At 40.5% G+C, this 23,075-nt stretch overlaps 1 protein-coding gene across 1 annotated transcript in view; it reads left to right on the plus strand.

The window, feature by feature from the left end:
* Positions 1-200: 200 nt before the first annotated feature.
* The window catches only part of IL12RB2 (interleukin 12 receptor, beta 2), a 92,555-nt gene continuing 69,680 nt past the window's right edge, over positions 201-23,075 (plus strand). Inside the window, exons 1-7 of the mRNA XM_011936877.1 lie at positions 201-286; positions 12,487-12,598; positions 13,756-14,043; positions 18,888-19,002; positions 20,328-20,512; positions 21,712-21,857; positions 22,805-22,955. Of these exons, the coding sequence (XP_011792267.1) occupies positions 12,523-12,598; positions 13,756-14,043; positions 18,888-19,002; positions 20,328-20,512; positions 21,712-21,857; positions 22,805-22,955 (961 nt within the window). The 5' untranslated portion in view covers positions 201-286; positions 12,487-12,522. The remainder of the gene's footprint in view (positions 287-12,486; positions 12,599-13,755; positions 14,044-18,887; positions 19,003-20,327; positions 20,513-21,711; positions 21,858-22,804; positions 22,956-23,075) is intronic.

Here is a 23,075-nt window from a genome sequence, read left to right on the forward strand (position 1 = left end):
AGAGAAGCGAGCTCTCTCCGCCCGGCTGCCACCGCCCAGCCCCGGCCCCAGCCCCAGTCCCAGCCCCAGCCCGACCACCACTCGCCGCCAGCTCCCCGCACCTCGGCGCTGCAGCGCCCACCCCGGAGTCGGTGGCGCGGGGGCGGCGGGAGCGGAGGCTGGAGGGCGGGCGCTGGCACCGGGAACGCCCGAGCACCAGAGGAGAGCGCGACACGTGCGGCCCAGAGCACCGGAGCCACCCGGTCCCCGCAGGCCCGGGACCGCGCCCGCGGGCAGGCGACACACGGTGAGTGACCAGTGGCTCGGGGTGGGGGACAGAGAGAACCCCAGGATCCCGGACCAGCGGGGTGTTTGCGTGCCCGGGATTCCGTGCCTCGCGTCTTCCCGAGGAGACTTCGGTGACGTCTTCTCTCTTTAAGAAAACGAAAAAAATGTATGTTATTTTTAAAGTCTTCCAATATGATTTCAGATGGCTTCTCTTCATCACAGTCCTAACGCCCTGGGCACAGATGTTCACTTGGAGGTACTGGGTTGTGGTTTGGCTGGATGGAGGGGAGGGAGCGCGCGGACTGAGCCTCCAAGGTACTCTCCGGGCCGGGCACAGAGCGGTGGGCTCACACGGAAGAGAGGGGACAGCGACTGGGAAAGGGCAGAGGGCACCCCTGAGGGTCCAGCCCTGGTTCAGGCCCACAGGCGTGGCTCCCGTTGCTTGAAAATGTATCTAATGTAAGATATTGGGGGGGCCTTCCATAGTCTCGGATAAGGGTGAACTATCCCTGTCTCAGGCTTTCCTGTGACCTCTGGACTGACCCTGCTGGCCAGTTACTAGCAATGCTCTGGTGCAAGCAAATTGGCCAGCCTCAGTTTTCTCTTCTGTGAAATGCCTCTTCCTTTGTGAACTATGAGGTGCTTCTCACCTCCCTGGGACACACTAAATATCAGTGTCAGCATTGTATGGGATTATGTATCTGTACCATTAGATCCAGGTCTTACAAATAGTAACCTAAAAGCATACAAATAGATCTTGTTTAACAACAGGGGCCCGGCACGGTGGCTCACGCCCATTATAATCCCAGCTGCTCAGGAGGCTGAGGCAGGAGAATTGCTTGAATCCGGCAGGCAGAGGTTACAGTGAACCAAGATGGGGCCTCTGCACTCCAGCCTGGGCAACGGAGCAACAGAGCTAGACTCTGTCTTAAAAATACATACATACATACATACATACATATAAATATATATAAATATATACATATTATATATACATATATAAAATATGCATATTAAATATATATGCACATATATACAAAGAACAAGGCAAAATTAGTCCTTTTTTCTCCATTTTTGAAACTCTAGATAAATGTTATCATCTACTATGTGTGTGCTCTGTGTAGATGAACATCTTTGTTGAGCACCTACTAGGTATTTGGTTCTTGAATATACATTATCTAATTCCTTAAAAACATAGTGAAACTGTTATTAGTATTCCCATTTTTACAGATGTGGAAACTTACATGTTTCACACAGTTAGAGTTACAGGTTTCTGGCTCAAAACTGTGTTCCTTCTGTTTCCACCTCTCTGGCTCAGAACCTTATACCCACCTCCACTTGAGCAAACAAATGTTGGATTCTCATTTTCCATTAATAGGAATGGTCCAGTGCCCTATTTCTCTGTCCAACACTAAAGTCAAACACTAAGGTCCACTAAAAGGACCTTAGTGGCTAAGAGCTAACACTTTCTTCCCTATTTTAATGTGAAATCCTCAATACGTTACACTATCTGTTAGGCACAACAGGCTCCAGAAAAGTTTGCAATATGCTCTTTTCCATATGTCATGCCTCTTGAATGTCATGATGGTTATGTAAGCTGATAAATTCCCAAACTTTGACAAACAGAATCTTTCCTGTGTTAGAATGAGTTTTAGTGTGAAAAAAAATTCTAAAGCACATGTATAATTTTTAAGGTAGAAGAATCGTCCAAGTACAGTAGGTATGGGGCATCATTTCTCAATTGTGGACTTATTTTTGTATTGCTTCACCTGCTTTGCTCTCTACTAAATTATTTGTCATCTTTGTAATTACACTCACAGCACTGCTGTCAACTCCTACATATAAATTTGTGCAGAATGGCCAGACGCGGTGGCTCATGCCTGTAATCCCAGCACTTTGGGAGGCCAAGGCGAGCGGATCACCTGGGGTCAGGAGTTTGAGAGTAGCCTGGCCAACACAGTGAAACCCCATCTCTACTGAAAATACAAAAATTAGCAGGGCATCATGGCACACGCCTGTAATCCTAGCTACTCGGGAGGCTGAGGCAGGAGAATCACTTGAACCCAGGAGGCAGAGGTTGCAGTGAGCAGAGATCGCGCCACTGCACTCCAGCCTGGGCGACAAGAATGAAACTTTGTCTCAAAAAAAAGAAAGCCAAATCCCAAAAGAAGTCTTATACAATTTCCTTTTCTCCTGGAAGTTTCTAGTGCTCTTCGCCAGTTTAACAGTGGTTTGTTTTTGTTTTCCAAATAAGTATTGAACATGTACATTGTGGTCAGTGCATTTGCTGGACTTAGACTTAGTGAATATAAAGAAATGTAAGGCCCAGTTCATCACCTATGAAGTCAAAATTGTTTGGGAAAATTTTGAGAATACTTAATATGTCTTAAATGATAGGTGGCATGAAGTTAGGAGTTATTGAATCTAGTTTTAATCAAATCAGTCTTTCAGTGGTAAACCAGATGAGTGGGCAAAGAGAGGAGTCAAAAGCAATGCCATCTAACTTAATTCTCATAGTGTCACTGAAAAGAAGTTATACTGCCTTTTTTCTTATCATAATAATAATAGCAGGTAACATTGATTGAGTTCTTGCTATATTCCAGGCACTCTGCTAACAGCTTGTCATTTAACCCTCACAATAATCCTGTGAGGTAGGTGCTGGTTTTTTGTTTGTTTTTTGTTTTTGAGACCGAGTCTCGCTCTGTCACCAGGCTGGAGTGCAGTGGCGCAATCTCAGCTCACTGCAACCTCCGCCTCCTGGGTTCAAGTGATTCTCCTGCCTCAGCCTCCCAAGTAGCTGAGATTACAGGTGCACGGCACTACACTCAGCTAATTTTTGTATATTTAGTAGAGACGAGGTTTCACCATGTTGGCTAGGATGGTCTCAATCTCTTGACCTCGTGATCCGCCCGCCTCAGCCTCCCAAAGTGTTGGGATTACAGGCTTCAGTCACCATGCCCGTCCGGTAGGTGCTGTTCTTATTCCCTTTTTACAGATGAAAAAACTTAGGCTGAGTGGTCAAGTGATTTGTCACAGGCCATACACTAGAATTATCCTAGCCAAGACTTAGGTGTCCTGAGCAGATTCACTGCTCATTTCATTACTACTCCAGTTGCTCAGGAGGCTCTTCTAGGAGCTTGGACTGAGGTGATGAGGGTAAACATGGTTCAATTCCTCTTGGAGGTAGTAGCTTTGCAGGTTCAGCATGGGAGCCCTGATGCTTGCTGAGAATAAATGAGGGGGTAAGCCTATTCTTGCAGAATTTAAACCAATAGAAGAGGGAAAGCAGTTAGACTAACAGAGCATCAAGCTTGGATTTTTATTTCTCAGGTGCTCATGGAGCGAGAAGGGAAGCATAGAATGTAACTCCAATTCAATTCTGGATTTATGTGTGGTTTTTCTGGGTTATCTTGGTCAACTTACAGATTTTTCTATCTGTAGAATAGGATACTAATCATTACTTTATGTACTTGACCAAATATTAACAACTAAATTATGTGCTTTGCACAGTGATAAACTACTAAGTAAATGTCTACAAAAGATTATTAAAATTAGAATCTTTAACCTCTATTTTGCAGTTATATGCAGGAAAAGCAACATATTAAGTAAAATATCAGGAGATACTGAGATGGAGCGTTGTTAGTGTAGAGACTTCGACTGAATTCTTCATTTATATGAGAAACCTGGGGAAACATGGTGGGCTGCTGATCACTACCCTTAGTTCTTTAATTCCCCTCCCAAGTGTGCCTCCAATTATCTCAATTGTGAAATTCTTAGAAAATTCTCAAAACAATGTAATTGTTTTAATATGTTAATGCCTTATAGTACTTTATGAAAATATTCAGTGTTTGCTTACAAGGTAAAGCAAAACTTGGCCAGGACTTTGCAAGTCCTGGATACCCAAGATCCAAGGATAAACCTCCTGCCATTGTCCATAAACAGAGACTTCCAGATTGAGGATGTCAAAGAAAAAACCTTTCCAATAAACTAAGGAAGAAAAGTTAGTGAAAAAGGTTTAATTTTCTCAATAAAGGTCAATTGCTATTTTTAAAATGAGGAAAAGAAGCTTTGAAGTATGAAGTTAGCTGCCATGGTGACAGAGGCAGAAATGGAGGAAACAGGCGTGGCGCCCTGGGCCTCTTTCCAGCACATCATCCTTCCCAATAGAAGACAGCTTATTTTATCAACAGGTTTAGCAGGATACAGAGAGTGAATCAGAGAAGGCTGGAGTTTTTGAAGCTTTATTGAACACTTGCCATGAAAGTTTTAGGCTTATGGGAGCTATTCAAAGAAAGAAAAAATGTCATGTAGTTTATTTGAAAGTGTCTTGTTTCTCCAAGACTCCATTCATGTCTTGTTTTTTTTCTTTCTTTTTACTGTTATATTGGATAAATGCTTGTTCAATCTATAGGATAAAATAGTTCTCAGTACAGACGATTCAGGGGTTGGGGTGGGATAAATTGATTTCAACTGTGATTTGTTTACACACACTATTTCAGGAGTCTATTATGTCAAATGGGATATATCTAAAATGGAAATAAAGACAAACAGAATTGACAGAAACAACATTCCAGAAAAAATAGAAGAGAGAAAAGCATAAAGGAAGTTTTTAAAAATAAGCTATAAAGAGGGAAAGGAGAAAGCACATTGAATTTGAAAAAAAAAAAAAAAGGAACAAAAATTCGGAAGTCTCCTGAATTTGAGCAAGAAAAGAAAGTTCCTGTACTTGGGTGAAATTAAAGAGGAACCATAGGACTACAAATGCTTACCAGTGAAATTAGAGAAAATTCCAGGGAGCTTCATCAGCTGCACAAAAAGGAAAGCAGGTGTGTGTGTTAAATTTGGCTCATGTAAATAGTGCTTGGACTATTGAATAGAAAGAAGAAAAAGTAGAGAAGGTTGTGCGTTTTACTTTCCTTCCCCTTCAAGCCATTTAACATGACGTTATGAATGGGGCTGGCTTGATGATGGGGCCTGATAGATGGACTTTTGCCCATGTAATGGCTTGTTACATTCTTTCACCAAATGGTAGACTTAGAATGAAAACCAGTTCATTTTCATGCTCATAACTAAGGAAAATTAATGAAGAAGAGAAGGTTAGCTAATGGGTAACTTGATTTGATTATCCTTCTCCATCACCATAGTGGAATAGCATTAGACACGGTTACATATTGTATGTGCGCTGAGTTTTGTTGTTTCATCCTCATTTGAGGGAGGTGGGCATCAGAAGTAATCAGTCAACCTTCTGAAGAGTAAAGCATTAGGCATTATAAATGCTTTACTAGATAGGTATCATAAAGATTGTATGTAAGGTGCCTAGCATCATGCCTGAAACATAGTAAGAGATCAAAAAATTGCAGCATTAGTATTAGTATAGTGTTAAGATTAGCATTATTTTTAGTATTATGCTGCTACAGTTGCTATTGATTACAAGCAGTCTCACATCTAGAAGTAATGTTGGATTAGAAATCAGGAGACTGCCTGGGCATGGTGGCTCATGCCTGTAATCCCAGCACTGTGGGAGGCCAAGGCAGGTGGATCACCTGGGGTCAGTTCAAAACCAGCCTGACCAACATGGTGAAACCCCATCTCTACTAAAAATACAAAAATTAGCTAGCCATGTGTGGTGGCGCACGCCTGTAGTCTCAGCTGCTTGGGAGGCTGAGGCAAGAGAATCACTTGAACCCAGGAGGTGGAGGTTGCAGTGAGCCAAGATGGTACCATTGCACTCCAGCCTGGGCGGCAAAATGAGACTGTATCAGAGAGAAAAGGAGAGAGAGAGACGGAGGTTCTGATCTGGATTTTGCTATTAATGTGAACTTGAACAAGTCCCCTCTTTTTTCTAAGCCACGGTGATCCATTTGTAAAGTAGGGAATAAATGACCTCTAAAGTGTTGTCTGTATATTGATCTGCTACCAGTAAAACATATCTCTGTAAGGAGCTTTGCAGGCAGAAGGGAAGAATTTTGTTCTTTGCCTCGTTTAGTCACCTGATCATTAACAACATGCATTTATATGACAACCAGCCTTGAGGCATACTAGATCATTTGGTTGTCTGTGGTAGCCCAGACTGAAATGTCAGCTGTTGGAGGGGAAGGGAGTAGCAGCACACAGTAGTTACTAGTAACTTGTATGGCTCCTTCCTCCCCTGACTTTTTAAGTTCTTTGATAGTCTTAGGAATTAAGATTTTTTTTACCTGGCCTAAGAAAACATACAACTCTAGTACGCTGAAAATCATACGTGATTTAGCAAAGAAATACAAATGAGGGAATCAGCAGGGGAAATAGGAACCAGTCTCAGTGGGGTTCCTACTTTGTGCTAAGTATTCTCATGAATCCACGACACCATGGACTGTTCACAATAACTTTGCCTTAATCGTCACTGTAACTTTGTCGAGCTAGGTATTACTATACCTATTGTAAGAGATGAGGAAATGGTGCTCTCACAGCCATAGCAGACAGCAGAACTGAGATTCATTCACCTTTTTCTTTTCCTTAATACCACTGTTTCCCTTGATCTTAATACAGTGCTACAGAAGAATTTGGAAGTAGAAAGTTTTCCTGCCAGCATGAGATTATCACCTGTGAAAGGAAACTTAGGAGTTTCTTTTTTCCTAGCCTAGCACAATACAATTTTGAAGTGGCTGCATGCTTTGTGCTTCTCTCTAGAGCAATGGGGAAAGAGGCTGGTCAGGGAGTTGTCTCTGTCTTCCTGCTGGTTGGTGTATTTCTGGCTTGTTCCCGCCCACCCCACCCCCATTCTTGATCTGAGATGTTGTTTTCACCATCTGGAAACTGTCACCACTTGAGTGATGAGTCAATGACATAGCACACTCTTTGATTTTCTGATTCAAGATAGAGTTGTTGTTTTAATATTTACCCCTTAGGCAGGGTATGTGAAGGATGTTTACAGTTATAGGAGGTTTCATTTTATTGGAAGATACCTCATTTACTTGAAGGTCTTTGGGGATTCTGAACTTCTCATAAATGGAGAAGCTATTTTTACCTGGTAGTCAGAGAAAATCAGCAAGTTTGTGTTTGGATCAATGTACTCAAATTTATCTTCCATTTTACACATTTCATATACATATATATGTTTATATAATATACACATATATTTTAACCTATTTAATAATAGGACGCAATATATATAAAACATATTTCATATATATCCTTTTTTTAAATCCTTATAATTATCATCTGAGTATTTTACTATTTGGAGAATGTTATAGCTTCATAAACTGTGATCCATGTTGAAAATTTCTACAAAGGGGTGCCATAGATATCTTTTGCAGTTAGGAAGCAGAAACCTTCTTAATCCCTATGTAGCCATTCATTTAGTTATCTTCCAGTTCAATCCATAATTTTGTCTATGCCAGAATATTCCAAATTTTAATGCAGCAGCTAGCATAGCTACTATAGGGGTAGAAAAACTCCCCTCCACCCTCCTAGGGTCTTGGTTGAGTCTGAGAATTAAGTTGACATTAGGTTAACAGGAAAAAAGAAACACAAATTTACTCAGCAAATATTATGGGACATGGGAGACATGAAGAAATAAAGACCTAAAGAAGTAATGAGAGTCAGTTACTTAAATACTGGACTGAGCAAAGAATAGTAAACTATAAAAATGTGACTAAATTATGTAGGGATGCTAAAGTCTGCACAGATTTCTCTTGGTCTCAACTTCTCATCCTTGAAGATAAAGATGTTGTTGACTTTCTAGTACAGGGAATGTCTTTCATATGGGAATTTTACCTTCTTATTTTAAGAAACAGCAGAAAAGTCAAAGTGATCTCCTTGCACCTGCTGTTTTTCAAGTGCCTTTAACTACAATCGTCAATATGTCAGAAGAGTATATTTTAACACCTCTACTAATACAACAAAAACTTAATCCAATCACAATGTAGTAGAATAAGATTTAATGTAAGTAGTTTTAATGTAGTTGCATTAAACTAAACTAGAAGTAAAATAGATGAACACACACACAATTTAAGTTTTATCCAGGACAGCACATGCCTACTATGTGCCACAAATTGTGGCCTCTGGCCCTGAGGAGCTTGCAAGGAAATGGAGGAGAGAGACAGGTATCTAAATAAATTAGTTCTCTTTAATTATGGTACATGCTAAGATAGGAAGATGCCAGGGTGCTCTGAGGATACTGGTAGGAGGGTTCACTCTGACATGAAGACATAAATAAGGCTTCCTGAAATCTGACCACTTCTTTCCATTGCCACTACTACACCTGATGACCACATCATCATCATTTTACCTGTGCCTCTGCAGTCATTTCCCAACTGGTGTGCCTGCATCCACCCCAGTCCCCAGAGTAGTGTGTGTGTGTGTGTGTGTGTTAATGTCACTCGTATCTTGTTACACCCTCAATTAAAACTCAATTTAATAAGTAAAATTCCTAATTAAACACCAGTGGTTCCCCATATATTTGAGAGTAAAATCTAGGCTCCCTTTTTTGGCAAACAAGTCCATAGTAAATCTGGTTCCTGACATCTTCTCTAATTTCATCGCATACCATTCTCCCTGCAGTCACTTTCTCCAACCACCCTGACCTTATTTCTGTGCCTCTCCTTTGGCAAGCTCGTTCCTCTGCCTCCAGGCTGTGCATTCACCATTCCTCTGTGAGGAAAAGTGTTCCCACATCTTCGGTTGGCCAGCACCAATTTTAGCCCAAGTTTCGCCTCCTGCAAATGCCTTTGCTGACAAGTCTCTATCCTCCCCAGGGTCTCTCCTCTTTTATGTCCTTCTTTTATTATTACCGGGTTGTTGCTTATATTTTTGTTTTTTGCCTCTCTACTCCAGGATGTTGTTTCCATGAAAGCTAAAATCCCTTCTGTCTTGTTCTCTACCATATCCCAAGGCCTCGGCACTTAGCAGCTGCTTAATACATATTTATTGAATGAATAACTGAATGAAAGGTGTCTGAACTGAGTTTAGATGGATGAATAAGACTCACCCAGTCTAAAAATAGTGGCAAAGTAAAGAGAATAGCGTGAAGAAAAGACACAGAGGCATGAATAGGCATGAGATGGGCAGGGGTATGAGCAGCTCAGTGTCACTAGATGGTAGTGTCAGAAGAGAGTGGTGGTGGATGTGGCTGGTGATAAACACAGACATTAGCTCACAGAGGCCGTTGTATTCCATGACCTTGGACTTTTGCTTTGGAGACGGGGAGACCGGCAGATTTTGGCTTAAATCTGTGCTTCTCAAATGTTTTAACAATGACTCACAAGAAACAGATTTTATGTATCTGTGAACTGAGATCCATCCCCAGCTTTTAGACGCTGTCACATTCGTTGGCTCCTGGCTCCTTCCTCCACTTCAAAGCCAGCAGCAGCAGAGCAAGTCCTTGGTACATCATATCTCTATGACCCACTCTCCTGCCTTTCTTGTACACTTTTCAGGACTCCTGTGATTATATTGGACTCACTTGGTTAATCCAGAATAATCTTCCCATCTCAAGGTCCTTAACTTTAATCACGTCTCCAAAGTGTCTTTGCCATGTAGGGTAACCTCTTCACAGATTCTGGGAATTAGGGCATGGACATCTTTGGTGGGCCATTTTCCTGCCTACCACAGGGATGTTTATAGGGAGTTTTCTAAAGATCATATTCCTTTCCCTCCTTCGCATCTTTCTTTCAATAGACATTTACTGAGTACTTACTGTTTCCCAGTGTTAAGTGCTGGTATTCAACAGTGAGCAAGGTAGTCAATGTTCCTGCTCGTATGGGGCTTATATTGTAGTATAGAAGACAGATGACAAACAAGTAATTAAGTAAAGAAATGAGGTAGTTACAGATTGTGCCATGAAGACAATAATAAGGTGATGAGTAAAAAATCAACTGGGAAAGACCACATTGGTCAGGGAGGGCGTGGGAGGGATAGAGACAGTGGTCAGGGAGGGGCTTTCTGGGGAAGTAACACATAAGCTGAAATCTAAAGGGTGTAAATACGTCAGCCACACGAAGAAGCTAGGGAAGAGGATTGTAGCAGAGAACTTGGAAAATGTGAAGTTCTCTAGGCAGCAAAGGGCATTGTTCAAGGAACAGTCTGAAGGCCAGTGTGAATGGAAAAGAGTGAACCAGGCAAAAATGTAAATGATGATGGCAAGATGGGAAGAAGTGAGGCCATGCAGTGGCTGAGAGACTGTGTGTGGTATGGGCTGTGGATATTTTTCTAGCAGCAGTAGGGACCTGTTGAAGGGTTTCAAATAGTGGTGGTGTGCAGCGGGTAACATGATCTGATTTATGTTTTTCAAAGGTAGTTGGCTATATGAAAATGGCTTAGAAAGGGCAAGGATGGACTGGAAAGACACGTCGAGGGCTAGCATAGACTAGGGGAGAGATGACAGTGGTTTGGACTAGGGTGAAGGGACAGTTGGAATGGAGAGAAGTGCATTGATCTGTAAAATATTTTGGAGGTAAAGTTGACAGGACTAGAGATGGTTTAGCTGTAGGAAATAAGAAAAAGGTTGGAATCAAAGATAGCTTCTAGGTGTTTTTAGCCACTTAGGGATGAGAATATCATTCACTGAGATAGAAAAGGCTGAAGGAAGAACCAATTTGGAGAAAGGGTGACAAGAATTTAGACTGAACACCTTAATACTGAGAATCTGTTAGACATCTAAGAGGTGATGCAAAGGAGACAGATGGATGAGACTGGAGCTCAGGGGGATGTGTGAGTTGAAGATCTACTCTGAAATCTTTAGCTAGCAGATAACTTCTAGAGCCAGGGGACCAGGTGAGATCACCTACAAAGAAAGTAGAAATAGAAAAAAAAAAATACCTTGAGTGTGCTAAGGTCCTCCAAGAGTTAAAAATCAAGAGGAAAACAAAGAGTAGCCAGCAAAGACTTACACTAATATGCTAATATTATTTAGGGTTTTCCTGAATGATGACTAGGCTAGAGGTAGAGGAAACAAAGAACGTCATAGGGACAGAAGTGCTGTGTCTCTAGCACTTAGTGTACCTAGCACATGAAAGGCAGCCATCCATATTGAATGAGTAAGTGAAATTTTCTGAAACTCTTCAATATTTTCTGGCATATGTCTAGGTATGGGGTTAAGAGGTAAACTTTTGCTTTGCATTGGCTACTTTTTAGTGGACTGACACCACAGAACTTCCCAGCCTACTTTATGAATTTTTGGCCTATCTTTAATAGAATTTAAAGAATTTGTTATTGACCAGTAGAGCCATTCCTTAGGTTTGAATTTGAAACAGATCTGAATTGCCAGCTTATGTTTTCTGACCTATTCAAGATAAAAATCACTCTGTAAATAAGTAATTAAAAAAAAATAAGTAAACAAGCTTCTCTAGAAAACCCAAACAACCCTTGGAATTCCTTTTTTACTGCCAAAGAGATCAATCTTTTACTAAGTTCCAGATGGGTTATGAGCCATTTTTCAATCTACTGATTCCAGAATCACATGACTGGATCAGAAACTCTCATTAGTCAAACTACTCTATATGGTATGAAGATGAAGCCTTGTTTAGAAGGAAAAGAAGAATAAAAGTGTTCTGTGGGACTAAGTCTCAGATAGGTTAAGCAACTTGCACATGGTCTCAAGTATTTAAACTCAGTGCTAAAGGATCCCAAAGCCCATTGCTGTGGCCTGAATGTTTATACCCCCCTCGAATTTATATGTTAAAATCCTAACTGTCAATGTGATGATATTAGGAGGTGGGGTCTTTCGGAGGTGATTGGGTCATGAAGGTAGAATTTTCGCAAATGGGACTAGTGACCTTATAAAAGAGATCCCAGAGAGCTCTGTTGTCCCTTCCACCATGTGAGGTCACAGCAAGAAGTCCCCGTCTATGAACCATCTATGAAGTGGGCCCTCACCAGACGCTGAATCTGCTGACCTCTTGATCTTGAACTTGCCAGCCCCTAGAACTGTGAGAAATAAATTTCTGATGTCTATAATCTACCCAGTTCATGGCATTTTGTTACAGCAGCCCAAATGGACTAAGACATCCAAATTCCTTCTCTAATCTTTTGCTGACCCCAAGAAGTTTCACTGAGATGGGATTTGGAGGTGGCTAAGATAATTCAATTTACTGATTTTAAAGGCATATGCCATTTTTTAAAATAACAAAATCTCAACAAGGTGGAGAAAAATAAAGTGGCAATTGAAGCTCTTCTGAGCTATTTTGGCTGTGGTATTTTCTGAATGTATTTAACATGAATGAATTTGTCTTCTTTTGCAAGGAAGAAGACAAAGTTCTATACCAGAGTCGATTGTTGATGGCACATACTTTTAGACGATGCTCACTGGCACTTATTTTTATAATCATGTGGCTGTTGATTAAAGCAAAAATAGGTAAGATATTTCTGTAAGTTACTCTATGGAAGAATTTGTGGTTTAAATTCTCAGTTACAGATGAAGTATGTATTTATGGTAAATGTTCTGGTAGTTGGTCTTTTGTAGTCAATCTCTGTCATTTAAGTGGATAAGTCTGGTTCTGTCTATAGTAGTTATTTTATTTAATTTCTACTAATGATTAATATAAGGGTCCAATTATTTTATTTCTTCCTAAGAAAGTGGCTTGGTAACCCAGTTAGGCATCACAAATACATGTTTTACATTTCAGCACATTTTTCTTTTTTTTTTTTTTTGTTTTCTTCTTTTTATTATACTTTAAGTTCTGGGGTACATGTACAGAATGTGCAGGTTTGTTACATATGTATACACGTACCATGGTGGTTTGCTGCACCCATCAACCCGTTACCTACATTAAGTATTTCTCCTAATGCTCTCCCTCTCCCAGCCCCCACCCCCTGACAGGCCCAGGCTTGTGATGCCCACCCCCACCCCCGTGTCCTTGTGTTCTCCTTGTTCAACTCCAACTTAAGAGTGAGAACATGCGGTGTTTGGTTTTCTGTTCTTGTGTTGGTTTGTTTAGCACCTTTTTTCTCCTGCCTCCCACCCTCCACAAGTTTTTTTTTTTTTTTTCTGAGACAGGGTCTGGCTCTGTTGCCCAGGCTGGAGTGCAGTAGCACAATGTTTGCAATACTTTTTAAATACTCTTTTAAAACTGTCTTTTTTTTCTTGGTACAAGTATTTAAATAAAAATTATAAATCATAAATGGTGATGGAAACAAATGTGTTTTTTTCTGGGAAGGCTTTAGTAGTCTGGTAAATAATTTGCACATAAGAGAGGCTGCTTTTTTCCTGGAACTGTGTTCCTGAATGTTCTTCCAATCCTGCTTTCTAACCACTTTCCTGGTTATAGTTCTGATTGTAGTATTACTGTTATGAGAAGGATGCATATTTTCATTCAAATACAGTTAGACTTCAAAATGTTTACCTTCTGTTCTCATTGTACATCACTATTATAACCAGAGACATGTAGGTTAATTATATTTACATGATCTGATGGGGTTAATTTTACCCTGTTTTGGGGAATTACATAAACTCTTCATTTTGAAATGGGTTTATTATCACCAACTAAATATTGCATTTGTATCTTATTGCAGATGAGTGCAAGAAAGGCGATGTGACTGTGAAGCCTTCCCGTGTAATTTTACTTGGATCCACTGTCAATATTTCATGCTCTTTGAAGCCCAGAGAAGGCTGCTTGTCTTATTCCAGACGTAACAAGTTAATCCTGTACAAGTTTGACAGAAGAATCAATTTTCACCATGGCCACTCCCTCAATGCTCAAGTCACAGGTCTTCCCCTCGGTACAACCTTGTTTGTCTGCAAATTGGCCTGTATCAATAGTAATGAAATTCAAATATGTGGAGCAGAGATCTTAGTTGGTGGTGAGCATTCCATTTTGAATTTTTAAAACTTGGTGATCTTTTGGTATTTTTGATGTTTTGGTATTTGTTGTTAAGCAGAAACCCAAATACAGGTCAATGTTCTTTCTTTTCCCACCACATTGAAGTATTTCATTTTGATACTAACATGAAAGCTTCAATGTGAGTTCAGAAATTGGAATCTTTTTCGGCAAGTCTCTCTCTCTCTCTCTCTCTCTCTCTCCAGAACCATTTATCTGTTGTCCTTAACTCCAGTGGCATAAAAAATGGATCTCTGCAGTTGGGTCTTTATGCCTTTTTGACTTATGAGAATATGTTTAAAGCTACAGCCTCCTAAAAAGAAAGAAGAGATGTCTTTTTAAACGTACACAGCCCAGGATGACTACACAGAGTTGAGCAGCAGCTCTTGCCCTACCTAACCTAATGCCTCCCAAAATAGTTCTTCCATCCATGCTCACCTAGACCACTGGTTCTCATACTTAGCAGAAGGTGAAAGAAAACATTGATCACATTTACTATCTTTTCCTCAGTTCTCTAGAAAACTGACTCCAGCGAAAAAAAAAAAGAAAAGTAAACAAAAAACCAGACCTGCTAACAATTCATGCGAAGGGGGTGTGGGGCAGAGGAGTTACACAGCCCCAGGGAGGCAAGAGGGAAGGAGTGAGCCAGGAAAGGGACAAAGGCAAATACCAGGTAGTAACATTACTGAACCGGTCACAGCTTCGACAGAAAATACAGCTGGTTGTTTATACTCTTCGGAACATTCCCAGAAAGAGCATATAGAAATCTCATGACAAGAGAAAGAAAGAAGAACTTAACTATCTCCCACTGGCCGAAGTCCACCTGACAGGGGATCAGTTTCCCACACTGCTGGCTTGCATTACTGGCCCCTTCAGGCAGCTGCTGGGGGATTAGAACTAACCTGTCAGAGTTGACACCTGCAGCATGAGCCACAGGGCACAGGATGAACCAGCAGCCAGCAGCACACCTACCTGCAGTTCGCAACCTGTGGCCCACAGTCTTGCAGGTCCAACCAGGCAAGCCCGTAAGCAAGCATGGGCCCTGAGGGATTCCATGGCATGCTGTGCCTCAGTGGTTCCAAGGAAGTTTTGGAGTGACAGACAAGAGGCATAAAGAGACTAGGAAGAATTGCTCAAGCAGGCTGGCTGACCAAGTCTCATAGACATGGTCTCTGTCATAAAGGTAGTGATATAGAGCTCAATGAGACTTTGTCCAGGAAAGATGGAAACATCTTCTCTGTGACCATTAAGGATATATAGATGTACAGTTGGTGCCAGGCAGTTTTCCTGGAGGGCCCCCAGAAGCATGGAGCCGAAGACCAAGCAAATGACCAAGCAGATCATTGGTAGGAAGGAGGTATAAACTAGGCCAAGTACTCACCTTCCAGCTCAGGGCCTCCTGTTCATACCACTGTGAGTCATGTACTCAGCATTGACAGCCTGTGGTATAGTAGAAGTAGCATGGGATTTGAATCTCAGCTCTGCCAGTAGCAGTGTACTTCAGACAACTTAAACTACCTGAGCCTCAGTTTCTCCATCTGTGTTATGAAGATAATAACATCTACCTCATAAAATGGTCATAGTAATTAGAAGACCTCTTATATGCAAAGTGCTTAATCCCACGCAAGGCACATGGGAGGCATTTAGGTGATGGCTTTAGGCTTCTCAACAGCAACCTGGAATGCGGAAGGCAACAGAGTCCTGACTATAGACTCTTTTCAACTTAGAAGTCTGTCCTCAAAGTATCAGTCAAACGTGAGGGTAGAATAAAGACATTTTAAACTATGCTCAAGATATTTCCTCCCATGCACCCTTTCCCAGGGAACTAATGAAAGCTATGCTCCACCAACCCAAGTCATTCGACAAGAAAGAAGAAAACATTAAATCTAAGAAACAAGAGAGCCAAAGGAAAAAAAGAAGGAACTTAGGAGACACTAAGGATGAGCAGTCCCAGAATGACAGCTAGGTACCAGGCATGGAGGCAACCTGTCTTATATTGGAAAATCCACAAGGCTCCAAGAGAGAGGTCCTTAAGCAGATGAAATGGATAGAAGTGCCAATACATAGCAGTATATTGAACAGTGATTCAGATAATTGGCTTGCAAGTTTGAAATTTTATTGACAAGAAAACTAAACAAATGGAAAAACAAGATAATTACTAATTCTAAGATTAAAAGTTATACAGAAAATGAAAAGTTAATATAGTATTCTATATGACTCAGTCATGACTAGTGTGTGTATATGCGTAAGTATACACTGTATAAATACATATAAACATATCTAAATGTATATGTGTACATGGGTACATATGTATACAAGGAAGAGACTTTCATTTTTTTGTTTTTGCTTTTTTTTTGAGATGGAGTGTCGCGCTGTCGCCCAAGCTGGAGTGCAGTGGCGCAATCTCTTCTCACTGCAACCTCTGCCGCCTGGGCTCAAGCAATTCTTCTGCCTCAGCCTCTCAAGTAGCTGGGATTATAGGCATGCACCACCATGCCCAGCTAATTTTTGTATTTTATTAGAGGGGGGGTTTCACCATGTTGGCCAGACTGGTCTCCAATTCCTAATCTCAGTGATCCTCCCCTCTCAGCCTCCCAAGTTGCTGGGATTATAGACATGTATCACCATGTCTGGCTAATTTTTGTACTTTTAGTAGAGACAGGGTTCCACCGTGTTACCCAGGCTCAAACTCCTGGGCTCAAGCTGTCTGCCCACCTCGACCTCCCAAAGTGCTGGAATTACAGGCATGAGCCACTGTGCCTGGCCCAGGACTCTAACTTTTAAATATGAACTTATAAGTTAAAACGACTCTCAGACCACCTGTGTGGAGTCCCTGAGAAAAAAGTAAACTATTGTAATAGTCCAGGAAGAAGTGATCAAGTCCTTATCTAGGGCAGTGGCAATGGGAACCAAACATGGGAACAGATAACTCAAAACCTGGTGGAAGTAGGATCCACTGAATTTGATGACTAACTGGATGTAGAAAATGAAGAGGAAATGTTGAGAAAGACTCTGATGTTTCCAGTCTGTATGCCTTAGAGGAAGCTGATGCCCCAGGCAGCTTCATAAAATGGAACAAGAATAGATGTTGAATCAGAGAGAACTGGCTCAAACAGCTCTACCACTTACTAGCTACGTGACCTTGATCATGTTACCTAATGTCTCTGAGCCTCAGCTTCTTCATCCATTATATGAGGTTAATGTGAATGCATCCCTCTTGAGTCATTTATACAGATTAGATGGCGTCACGCACGTAGTGTGCTTAGCACAGAGTGTGGCACATAGAGCTCAAAGGTTTGTTGTTGGAATTTATTGGCAACATTCCTTATTCTACTTCCAGCAAGAGCCTCCAGTGTTTTTTGTTTGTTTGTTTGTTTGTTTTCTTTTGAGATGGAGTCTCACTCTGTCACCCAGGCTGGAGTGCAGTGGCGCAATCTCAGCTCTGTGCAACCTCTACCTTCTGAGTTCAAGTGATTCTCATGCCTCAGCCTCCTCAATAGCTGGAATTACAGCATGTGCCACCATGCCCAGCTGATTTTTGTATTTTAAGTAAAGAAGGGGTTTCACCATGTTGGCCAAGCTGGTCTCAAACTCCTGACCTCAAGGGATCTGTCCACCTCAGCCTCCCAAAGTGTTGGGATTACAGGCGTGAGCCACTGCATCCAGTGAGAAGAGACTCTTTTAAAGGAAAAGTTTATTATTCTATCTAGATATCATTATACCCACTTTATAGATTCAACTGAAGCTCTGACTTGTCCAAGGTCACACAGTGGGCATTCCTGTGCCTATGTCTGTGGTGGATGCTAAGGACAAAAAAGACATTTATTTAATCAATTACAGATTTTTTTAGTGTAGACAATAGCTAGGACTTCTGTAGTATACTCATTTTATCTAACCTAAAGGAAATATGTATCTACACGTGGGTCTGGGTATTAGGGTAAAATGGGATGACTGAACAGCTAAGTATTTCTCTTACCTCCATTTTGTCCAAGAAATTCCTAGTGTGGGTCCTGTCTTTCACCATAAAATAGCTTTATTTTAAAATACACACCTTACAATAGAAGAGACCATGCTTGCTCTGTACATCTTTGTGTTTCCACAGCTAGCACTGTGCTTGGCTTGTGGGAAGTACTCAATGTCTACGTACATAAAAGAATTAATTTGTAAATGCCCATAAAGTGCTCCAAGAGACACTGCAGAAATTAGATTTAGATGGTATAGACCAGGAAGACATGACCGAGGCGAGTGGGTATAAGTTTCTTGACGAAAATGTCTGGTGAAGAAAGCAAATAAGTCTCTCATTTTTCAAGGTTTCTAATATTTGAATGGGCATCACTCTAAAGGAAGTTAATTAATTATTACCAGGGGTAATGGAGCTAGCACTGGATGTTCACGTGTCAGGGAAAATGGTAGAATATGGAGAAAAGGCTTGGACTTGAGTTACCCACAGCTGAGCTGGAGCCTTGAATCTGCCACTTCATAATTTTATAATCTTGGGTCAGATATTTCATCTTTCTCAAAAATAAAGATAATAATGCTATCTACCTCATGGGGTGCTATGCTGTCTAATTCAGAAAAACTGCACATAGCACTGGACTAGGCATATAGTAAGTATTTGATCCATATTTACTAGTATTATTACTGTTTCTAGGAGAAATTTTTGCCTTAATGGCAAACTGGGACTTGGACGAAATCTGAAAACAGCTTCTAGTTTACCTGGGTTTACGGCATGTGGGGGATGTATTGTCATGTTGTTGGCAGATAATAACAATTTGGTTGAAATATCACCTGTGTGATATATAAGGTTTTTGTCCTTTCTTTTTAAAGTTGCTCCAGAACAGCCTCAAAATTTATCCTGCATACAGAAGGGAGAACAAGGGACTGTGGCCTGCACCTGGGAAAGAGGACAAGACACCCACCTATACACTGAGTATACTCTACAGTGAGTGAGAGGCTGTATTCTTGCAACTGTTTTGTAGATCTTCTCTTAAATGACATTTAGAAATATCTATTATTTATTTATTTGTTTGTTTGTTTATTTATTTAGATGGAGTCTCACTCTGTTGCCAGGCTAGAGTGCAGTGGCACAATCTCAGCTCACTGCAACCTCCGTCTCCCGGGTTCAAGTGATTCTCCTGCCTCAGCCCCCCGAGTAGCTGGGATTATGGGAATCTGCCACCACGCCCAGCTAATTTTTGTATTTTTAGCAGAGACAGAGTTTCACCATGTTGGCCAGGATGGTCTCGATCTCTTGACCTCATGATCCGCCCTCCTCGGCCTCCCAAAGTGCTGGGATTACAGGCATGAGCCACGACGCCTGGCCTGTCTGTTTTATTTTTACTAGAGAGAAGAAGCAATAGATACTTCTAGACAATTAGATACCTTTTTAAAAGTTTCTATGTTTATAGTTAAAAATGCTTCATTCATCTACAGTATGAGAGACCTAATGTCTTGGGTCTGAGTTCTAACTCAGCGTTCTCTTCAGTGCATCCAAGATCCAAGTTATGGCTATTCTTTCCCACTCTAGTAGGGTTAAACTGGTTGCATAAGATCGCTTCTCTTTTTTGCAGCTGCAGACTCTTGGGGTCATGATACATAAATAAACTCTTCCTTGTGGTAGTTTTCCATTCGCTTGGAGAAGTTTCTTTTTAAAGCACCATTGGCTGACCTAAGAGTCCATGAAAAGAGAGAGTCTGGGAGATTCTGTTCCTTGGAGTAGATTTCGTGATCCCATTAAAGATCCAGATGATTTGTGCTATTCCTGAGTAAGGAGGAGATGGAGGAAAGGAGGGGTTCTGCAGTACATTTACTTTTTCTAACCTGCAGGAAATATCTATCGACATGCAGGTCTCACTATTAGGGTAAAATAGCCTAGGATTCTACTCTGGCCACTGCTGTACTAGGAACTGACAGTTCTGTGCCGCAGATGTCAAGGTGGCCACGGTCCTTAGGATAATGTTTGGAACTGCCCCAGGGAGCCAAGATGACAGCAGGGTTTGGGGAATTTCAGCAGCGTAGGCATGGTTACCTATCTATCTACATGAACATGAAAGAACATCTCAGTTCTACTAAAAAAGGGAGTTGGGTGAAGTATAGTCTTATATGACCATATAATACAAATATTCCTGGTGTATATTACCAAGTCATAAGATTGACCTTTAAAAATTGTCTAGAATTCTAAATATTTAAACATTTTGTTCTTTTCTACTGTAAGTAGAAAGTAGTACATAAAACATCTTGCTACATGTGGTTGTGTTTTGTTTACAGGTTAAGTGGACCAAAAAATTTAACCTGGCAGAAGCAATGTAAAGATCATTATTGTGACTATTTGGACTTTGGAATCAACCTCACCCCTGAGTCACCTGAATCCAATTTCACAGCCAAGGTTACCGCTGTCAATAGTCTTGGAAGCTCCTCTTCATTTCCATCCACATTCACATTCTTGGACATAGGTACATTTTATTTCACTATTTCACTGGTTCTTTATAATTATTTTTAAAACCATTCAAATTTTTTTTATGGTTGTTTCAAGAAAGACAGAGATTGATGGAAACTGGCCAACAGGCATAGGCAAAAGATAGAAGTTACTTTGATGCAAGTCAAAGGGTGCGTGATTCTAGAGCTGTATAAAGATGGCTATACAAAGTGGGATGTTCAACATTATTCTCTCTGTTGGAAAAATTAGTCCCTGGATTCAAATCCCATGAAAGAATCAGCTACTAATGATACCACCTGACTGAGGAGAGGGTCCTGTGGGGTCATTCAAGATGCTTAGTGCAAGCCCTTCTTGGAGGAGGTGTCCTTTCACCCCTGTGGCTACAACCATCGTTGTGAGATAGGCTACATGTGGGCCTGCTAGGTTAGAGCAGCGAGGTACAAACTATGAATAAAATTTCTCAAGCCACAGGTGCATCTTGCTCTGAGAATACTTACCTCCAACCCTGGAGTGAGCCAGTACATTCCTGAGCAAATGTAATTGGTCCAGTTGAATCAGAGGCCAATCTCAGGCATTCCAAGTTCTGACTATCCAGGCAGAATTGGGCTGCCTGAAGTTCCAGCCTCACACTATGTGCTTCTCACCTCTTTCCATGGCACTTCTTTGCATACATACTGCTAACGATGAGTCTGATCATTGGCATTTACTATACACTTTTCCACCACATTTCTTCTCAGGCTTCCTCCCATTTTTTTTCATACACCATTGATCTCTAGGCTACCTTCTTGCCCCCTGTTCTTTTCCTCTGTCCCTTTGCTATGAATTTTCCTACCAACATTTCTTCTCCTCCTGAGGCAATCATCACTAGCCACCTCTGCTTCTCAGTCATTGCAACTCTTGAGTTTGGCACATTGGTTTTTAAAAAAACCATTGGATTAAGTGGAGTTGAAACTTACCACTAATGTTGGTAGTAGTTATTTGGTGAAAATGAGATTTGATTAAGGGGGATTATTTTAAAGATTCAGAAGTGAATCCAGCTTTTTAAAAAATTCTTTCTTAAAGCCTGGAACTTTTCCCTTGTATATTTTACCAAATTTGATGGTTGGATATCTCAGAACTGAGTTTTGTCAAACTCTTTATAGCTCATGCCAGTACATAAGACAATTGCTGATCACGGATCCTGAACCACACTTTTTTGTTTGTCCTGGTTACTAGTGAGGCCTCTTCCTCCGTGGGACGTTAGAATCAAATTTCAAAAGGCTTCCTCCATGAGCAGATGTACCCTTTATTGGAGAGATGAGGGACTGGTACTGCTTAATCGACTCAGATATCGGCCCAGTAACAGCAGGCACTGGAATATGGTAATGATCTTCAGAGTGAAGAAAAAAACACTGAAGCGTTCTTAATATTGCTGCACAGACCTCTGTCTTTTCATACAGCAAAATATAGAGTTTAAGAATATTTATCCCAAAGTACACACTTGAGAACTATCAGAAAGTCACGTAAGCCTCTGTTGATTAAGAAATATCTTGAATTTTGATCTCTGATTCTGAAATTTTTAAAGCTTTTGTAAACCAATATTAATTTTCTATAGTTTGTTTCTAACAGAGGATTCGTTTCTCCTTATTATTTAACCCCGTCCTATTATTACTTTCTAGCATTTAAAAAAGATATTGAAAAGAGAAATATTAAGAAATGTCCACAGAGATTTATATAGAATTTAATATTCCAAAGAAAAGGTCTATAATTTAATATAATATTAGGTATTACATGTTTTAAAATAAAATGTATGGGATTATGATTTTTTCCAGGATTGTTGTAAAATTCAATGGCTTATAATAACAAAGGATCAGTTCCACAGATAGCTGATATTCAAGAGAGTATAACTAATTAAAGCGTTTTTAAAAAAAAAAGCCAGTTCTATGTTTGTGTTAAAACATTCATCACATTCTAATTGTAATCAAATAAAAAATAATCTCTAGTGTAGAAAGTTCTCCAAAGTGTTTTGAAACTTCATAGTTTTCAATCTTTACTTGTTTTTCAGCTGGTTTCAGGATCCCCCTCGAGAACCTACATAGATGGGTTCTTAGTCCCGGGAGATTTTATTTTATTTTTAATAAGAAGCTATATTTCAGATTAATATCATATCTATTCGGTAAGACAGTCATTAATATTTCTTCTCATTTAACGGTAGGTCTGAAAAACAAATAGGATCAAACAGCCTGGGTTTTTTTTCATTTTGTGTTAAAATTCTTTAAATTAGCAATCTAGTATTAATAGACACTTTTAAAAAAATATCTGTTTCAAGGTTAATGTTACAGAGGCCAAAGGAAGACATGATTTGCTGGATCTAAAACCATTTACAGAATATGAATTTCAGATTTCCTCTAAGCTACATCTTTATAAGGGAAGTTGGAGTGATTGGAGTGAAACATTGAGAGCACAAACACCAGAAGAAGGTATGTGTCCAAAATATACATACATATCGGGGAGGAATAAAGGGGAGAGAGGGGGAAGATGTAATGATTTCTTTGGAATAGAATCTTTAAAATCTTTAAAGTACTGGTGCTGAATCAAAA

This window comes from Colobus angolensis, unplaced genomic scaffold, assembly GCF_000951035.1.
Source record: "Colobus angolensis palliatus isolate OR3802 unplaced genomic scaffold, Cang.pa_1.0 Scaffold158, whole genome shotgun sequence".
Classification (NCBI taxonomy): domain Eukaryota; kingdom Metazoa; phylum Chordata; class Mammalia; order Primates; family Cercopithecidae; genus Colobus; species Colobus angolensis.